Below are 7,821 nucleotides of genomic sequence, written 5' to 3' on the forward strand. Positions count from 1 at the left end.
TTTGTGTTTTGAATTGTTTGAATGTTTGGATTTGTAATTAGAATGTTTGAATTTGTAATTATAATGTTTGGATTTGGTTTATTTAGAATGCTTTCGTTTAATTTTGTTGTTGGTATTTCGTTTAATTTTGTTTATTTAGAATGGTTTCGTTTAATTTTGTTGTTTGGATTGTGGCTGGTATGGTTTTGGTATGGTTCTGGTTTGGATTGTGGTTGGAATGGATTGGAAACTGCAGATTCTGCTGCAATTTTTTTAAAAATGCACCCAGCAAAACCGACCGAATGGTACCAAAACCGACCGTTTTTTACCATATTGATGCCAGAAAACCGACCGCATTCAACTATAACCGACCGTGCTCATTACATAAAACCCAGAAAACCGACCGTCTTCATAAGAAGTCGGTCGGTTATGCGACGGTCGGTTATGTGAATCAGGATGGGCTACTGCCACAAACCCGACCGACTCATAACCGACCGCACATAACCGACCGTGGCAGAAGGTTGACTACGGTCGGTTTTGTGTCAAAGTCAACTCAGATAAAAAACACATAACCGACCACTCATGTCGGTCGGTTTTACTAGTCGCTTCTGACGTGGCGTGACACATGTTGCCACGTGGTGACAGGTGGCATCAAGTGGGGCCACTTTTCTGGGAACAAAAAGGCACATAACCGACCACTTTCTTGGTCGGTTTTAAGGGTTAAACCCGACCAATTCACGTAACCGACCAGGGTTTAACCGACCAGCCATATCGGTCGGTTTTAGGCTTATAACCGACCGATATTCTTCATAACCGACCGATTTTGTCGGTCGGTTATGTCCTGTTTTCCCGTAGTGATTATTAGAGAGGGTAAGCCAATCAAAACTCTTTAAATTTATAGGTTTTAGTGCTTAGCACATGTGCCCATGGGTACACACTAGAAAAACCATTGATATATACAAGTCAGGAATATGGAAGGATAATTAGTAAACATAATTAATATTTTTCATTGATAATAATCCTATAAATTACGGGGTTCACATTATAAATAAAATAATTTATTCGGAAGAAATTTTTTAGTACCAGTCGAGCTAACAACTTTCGTAATAAAGTGCTAACGGCAGAGATTATGATAACGTAACTATTATTATCAAAGAGTTTAGTACCAGTCGAGCATCTCCTCACTCTTCCAAATTGATCTTGAAGAAGTTTCAAAGAGCTAAATTTTTTCAATAAATTAGTCTTCACTCTTGATTAAGAATCTCCTCAAACCCTTAAGTGCACAAATTCGAGTTTGATTAGAAAAGATAGAAGTCTATCATATCATATGATTATGAATTGTAAAAATGATAAGAACTTATTAGAAACATTATTCTAAAATAAATCACAAGCATATAAAGGATTACAAAAGCCAGAGGGAGATTCATACTCTTTTATGCATGCCTGCATTCTCAGGCACTCCATGTCTCGAAACTGCTGCTGACATTGTCTCCGGTTCTCTAAATCTCTCTCTTTAAGAACATATGAATCGAATGGTGCTTGTTTGACATATGAATAATGAGATATTAAAATAAAACCAATTTCTTACATTTTTGCCGTCCATCTAGATGTCGCTCTTGTAAGTAATTAAGTCAGAGAAGATGCAATTTAAATAGCAGCAAAACATAAACCGATTATGCTATAAAATAACTTTATTTAATCTTAATTGTCTGATCTACCTTTTATAAGGATCAGTACTGATACTCTTGAAGTGTAGCCCTCTTTACGAGATGAACTAAACAAAGAACGACAGTAGGAAACTAAATACTCGTCTGCATTATCAGTTGTATACTTCTCGACATTGCTGCAGACATAGTCTCCGGTCTCCTAATTACTCTCTCCAGTCACATTTGGATAACATGATGCTTGCTTTCGAGGCTTCTTCAAACTTTTTTTTTCCTACTGTATGGGCACTTACTTTGACACATGCATGCACAATGTTCCGATTTTCAAATTGTTTGTACAAAAAGATTCTCTTTACAACTCAATAAAAGATCTGCGTATACTTTATCTTCTAATGTTCAACTTATTGACATTGATCAAACATTGTATGTGCACTAGTAAATAGTGGTCATGACCAAAAGCTCACTTAAAGGAAAAACAACACCAACACAAGCCAAAACATAAACACTATCACACATGTCAAAAAATAGGCAGGTTTGATACATGATCGAGGAATCAATTATCAAACGTCAAGAAGATATATATAGGTCAATCACCATTAAATTATGATTAGAATTTGACAGCAAGAAGTTCATTCTATGTAATAGATTGCTTCTAAAATTTGATTTGACTTCTTGAAAAATAATTTAACCCTTCATTCTAATTGGGACTCTTTTGACTTTTTCTTACTCAAATTGACTCAGTTTTGATCGGAATATTTGTATTTTCGGTAGATAAAATGTGATGAACAAAATTTGGGATAGGCTTTTAAGCTTTTGTTGAATATCAGTTTAATTATAATAAATTTATTTAACATCAAACTAATCATTAACATGCTAATCAGTAATTCATTATTTATCTAGTTCTGAATACATCCTTAAAAGTTATAGTGAAGCTATTTTAAATTTTTCGTAGGAAAGTGTAGCTGGCCTGTTTAATCTAGTATACACAAAAGTTAGAGTGGGGTTGTATTAACACAAACATGATATATATAAATATTAACACATTAACAAGCTAATTCCTAAATTCATTATTGATATGGTTTTGAGCTTTTGCATCCTTAGAAGTAATTAGATGCTAATAATTTTTGGCCATTAATCTGTCACTAGGCAATAGGTCGAAATATTGTTATTCCAAATCACAAACTTCAGTTCAGCCAAAGCACAACCATCAAAAGAAAACTCTAAAGAAAAAACCCAAGATTGTAATTTAGACATGGGACAACATAGGACCAAACTACAACCCTACTCTTGTCATAATTTAGAATGATAAGAGGCCAAGCACTTCATGCAAATTTAACTTCCAGAAGTTGTTGAAATTTGGGATGAAGTACAAAGGTGAGTCAGACAATTAAAGACACTTAAAAACATGAACCGGTCTTTGAAAATAGTAATCAAAGTGCCTGACTTTGAGAACCTTTGCTAGAAGTTGAAACCTTGGAGTATCCTTTGCAGTAAAATAAGTAAACTTGAGAACTACCACCTCAAGACATCCTCCAATCTCAAACTGTGGAGGCTCATAAAATTTGGGAAATAAGTGAGCGCATCAAATGTGTCCAAATCACCACCGGGGTAAATGTGATCTATGTTGCAAAGTTTGATGTTGAGGATTATAAGTGACCAATTGAAAGATCTCAGAATACAATAAAATAGTCTCATCTTCGATAAGTGATGAGTTCTTTACTCCAACTGTCCTCCACTCCATAGTCTCTCATCACCCAAATGGCAAGTTTAGAGTACGGTGTGTTATCACATATGAACAAGCAACTTTTAAGGACTTCCAATAAGCTCCTAAAAGCATGCCCACTACCTCAAGGAGCTGCCATTAGCTGATATATTTCTTTGTCCAAATCTAATGAAAATATAATTTTATCCTCAGAAGCTAATCAATGGAGGTTCCTACTAACATAGAAACCAATATCAAATCCACTTATATGAAAGAGGATATGCACTAGATCTCTCCACGTGGCTTTTCTAAGTGTGTAAACCTTGCTCTCTAGCTTATTTGTGCCTTGAGTTGATGGACAACGATAAGCTCTACTGATGAACACAAATATGATATAATATAATATTAACATGCTAATCAGTAATTCATTATTTATCTAGTTCTGAATACATCCTAAAAAGTTATCTTGAAGCTATTTTATATTTTTTCGTAGGGAAGTGTAGCCTGCCTGTTTAATCTAGTATACACAAAAGTTAGAGTGGGAGTGTATTAACACAAACATGATATATATAAATATTAACATATTAACAAGCTAATTGAGAAATTCATTATTGATATGGTGTTGAGCTTTTGCATCCTTAGAAGTTAGATGCTAATAATATTTTGCCATTAATCTGTCACTAGGCAATGGGTCGAAATATTGTTATTTCAAATCGTAAAATCTAATAGCAAGACCTAATACAATTATGAATTATATTCAGAAATTACCATGCTCACGAGCTTGGAGGAGGAAGTTGAGGCGATATAAATTAGGGTTTTGATGAGAGTTGGAACTCGTAAATGCAAGCTGCGGATGGCATTGAGACTAGTATTTTGAGCGAAGTTATTACTCGGAAGCATAGGTGATGGAATTGTTTTTTACAGGGTTTATGTATTACCATGCATTACTCGGAAGCATAGGTGATTGAATTGTTTATTACCGGGTTTATGTATTACTCGGAAGCATAGGTGATGGAATTGTTTATGTAATTATTATAAAATAGAAAGGTAAACAAAAAAATTAAACAAAAAATCCACTTCTCACTTCACCAGAAATTGTCCTAATCATGAACTAAATTTCAATAAACAAAATGCTACATTATCCTCAATTTCTCACAATTAGCCAGACCCACCCACAACTAGATGCATACCCGACACAAAATTCCACCAAAGATTGGTCCAAACGTACTAAAGGTTGGCATACATTGGTTATTTGATTGTTCATATAAATGCCCAAATACTCTTTAGCTAACCGTTGTGGGATGTTAAATATATGTTCATGTAAAAGATTCAGAAGCAAAGAGTATATGATTCTATGTGAGATGTTGTAAACCACTAGATGATGGGGGCACACATATTTTACATTTTAAATTTAACTTCTTTTAATATGATTTAGTTTGTAACTATTGGATAATCCTCATAAATAATACAACTACGAACTAAAAGGCGTTTGAGTGTAAAAATATTTCCTTTTTATACCTAAAAGAAATTCCGTATACAACTTTTCTAATTGATCTCGAACAAGTTTCAAAGAGATAATTTTTCCAATAAATTCGTCCTCACTCTTGATTAAGAATCTCCTCAAATCCTCCCGTACACAAATTCGAGTTTGATTCGAGTTTGCTGCTTGACACAGTCTCCGGTCTCCTAATTACTTGCTAACATTCGGATAACATGGTGCTTGCTTTGGAGGCTTTTTCAAACTAATTTTGTCGCCGGTGTATGGGGCACTTTCATTCAGAAATGTATGCACAATGTTTATGAAGTAATTAGGATTATTTTGGTCTCCTCGTTGCACAAGCAGTCTCTAGTCTTCCTATCCTCAAGGCAAATAAATATTTGTTCCACCCATTTTTAAATTGTTTGTACAAAAGGAGTCTCTTTATAACTCGATAAAAGATCTGCGTATATTTTATCTTGTCATTTTCAACTTATTGACATTGATCAAACATGGACATGACGAGAAGCTCACTTAAAAGTAAAATCAACAGCCACACAAGCCAAAACAAAAACAGGCAGGTATAATACATGATAGAGGAATCAATTATAAGATATAGGTCAATCACCATTAAAACATGATTAGAATTTAACAACAACGAGTTCATTCTATGTAAAAGATTGCTTCTAAAATTTAATTTGACTTCTTGATAAAAAATTTAACCCTTCATTTTAATTAGGACTCTTTTGACTTTTCCTCGCTCAAATTGACTCAGTTTTGATCGAAATAATTGTATTTAGGGTAAGAAAAAATTTGATGAATAAAATTTGAGATAGGCTCTTAAGCTTTTATTGAATGTCACTATGTCAGTTTATTTATAATAAATTATTTAACATCAAATTAATTATCATTATATAATAAAAATATCATAGTCTTCGATTTTGATTTCTAAACATTTCAAATCAGGATTCAAAACTAGTGAAATCACTAGCTCATGTAAGAGGTGGAAAAGTTTATATGGGTATATGGGTGAAATACCGTATTCATATAACGGTTTACCATCAGTCTCTGCCATCCACCTCAAGTTTAGGAAACAAAATAAGAGTATCCTGATCCGGAATAAACGGAAGGGCGATTGAACTAGCGGAAACTCTTGAAACGCAAATGGCTGTAATATATAAGCCCACAATTGAGCGCATTATGGGGAGCGGTGCCTCTTTATGGGGATTCAGCCCTTATAAATTTATAAACACCTAAATTCATACCTCAAAAGTGTGAATATACTGCAACCTTAAACGGTAATCAACCGCCTGCAGATGCAGCATGTTGAGAACTTGCCGTCAATTGCTTGAACGTGAAAGCAACTAAACTGTAAAACTATAAAGTACATCAACCTTCTCGGCCACATTAAACCCTAGGAGCCTTAAAAAAGTATTAACATAGATATGGAAGTTTAATATATTAAGAAACAAATTAACATCCACAGGAATATATAAAATACAAATGGAACTCAAATGTGAGATAAAGATGAAACTTGAAAGTGGAGCATACAAACACTAAAACATTCAGTGAACCAAGTTGAAGGACTAAAGCACTAAAACATTCTCCAGCATGAAAGTACTCCTGAGACTTACAAAACTTGGGACATAAACCATGGCATTATACGTCTTATAATCTCCGTCGGGGAAAGTGTGGTCTTGCGTAGTTGTCGTACCAGGATGATAAGTGAACAACTCATGCTCCTCGCAATACATTAAAATAGTCCCATCTTTCAATACTTTCAGAGGGTAAACTTCCTCATCTAGCGTACCCCAATATAAGAAATCAGTATGAATGACGATTTCTTTACTCCAACTTTCCGTCACACCATAATCTTTCATCACCCAAATGGCAAATTCAAGGTCTGGCGTGTTATCACATACACACAAGCAACCTCCTAGGATTCCTAAGTTCCTATAAGTTGTATAGCCAACAACTTGAGGAACAACAGGACCTGCAGTTAGTTGAAATGATTCTCTTTCAAGATCAAAAGTACACAACCTTTCGTCATCCGCAGTCTCTTTTTGATGACTTGCTAACCAATGAAGGTTGCCACCAACACAGATACCATCACCATATCCACCAATATAGAAGGGAACATGTCCTAGATTTTTCCACATGCGTGTTCCGAGCGTATAAACCTCGCATCCTAACTCATATGAGCCCTCACTTGCTGAAAAACTACCCTTATAAAAGCGGACAACCTTGTATTGGTCGCTGGATTCGACATACCCAAAGCCATGATGTAATGTAGCATGCGATTTTCCAATGAACTTCTGATCTGGAATGAATATGCACTCTCGTGTAATTGGATTGCATATACAAATTGTTTTCTCGGACCCTAAACAAATTAACCCATTAATCGAACCACTCAACCACATAACACCGTCCTCGAGACCAAGTCTTGGCATAAATCCCATCAAAGGGTACTCATGATGAATATCATGATGGTCAGCTTTGTCGTTAAGTTCCGCCATTTTAAGGATATCAACATATGGGTTGCTCAGTCCTTGGTGGATTATAATCCCTGCAGCGGATCTTGGTAGATGCAGATTAGCAAAATAAGGTTCTGCGAGTATTTTGCGCCATCTTTTGCATACACTTCGGCAATTGATTATTGTCTTGATGGGAACTCTTGAGAAGACTTCAGCCAGAAGCTCTGATGGTAAATTCATAGTGGATGAGTCACTGCACACCTTCCGCAAAGTAGAATGCATCCTTTCTTTGGCAAACAAGATATACAATTTCTTCTTCAATCCCAAAAAAGTAACTGAATTATGCTGCAAATTCACCTATATATTAGTGAACATAATTCAAATTTTCACTTATCCCTATTATTATCTAATAAATCACGCCTAATCACAAAACTAATAGAGTGATAATATTCTCATAATATAATCTCGACATCAATTTGCATCTTGCCCCAAAGATTACTGATGTGGGCTCTACACATCCACACC

At 35.1% G+C, this 7,821-nt stretch overlaps 1 protein-coding gene across 1 annotated transcript; it reads right to left on the reverse strand.

The window, feature by feature from the left end:
* Positions 1 to 6,408: 6,408 nt before the first annotated feature.
* On the reverse strand, positions 6,409 to 7,578 carry LOC108221165 (F-box protein CPR1). Its single transcript, XM_017395062.2, has one exon. It carries the CDS (start codon positions 7,576 to 7,578, stop codon positions 6,409 to 6,411), a length of 1,170 nt encoding a protein of 389 aa, XP_017250551.2.
* Between the last annotated feature and the right edge of the window lie 243 nt (positions 7,579 to 7,821).

Source organism: Daucus carota, chromosome 5, assembly GCF_001625215.2.
Source record: "Daucus carota subsp. sativus chromosome 5, DH1 v3.0, whole genome shotgun sequence".
Taxonomy (NCBI): domain Eukaryota; kingdom Viridiplantae; phylum Streptophyta; class Magnoliopsida; order Apiales; family Apiaceae; genus Daucus; species Daucus carota.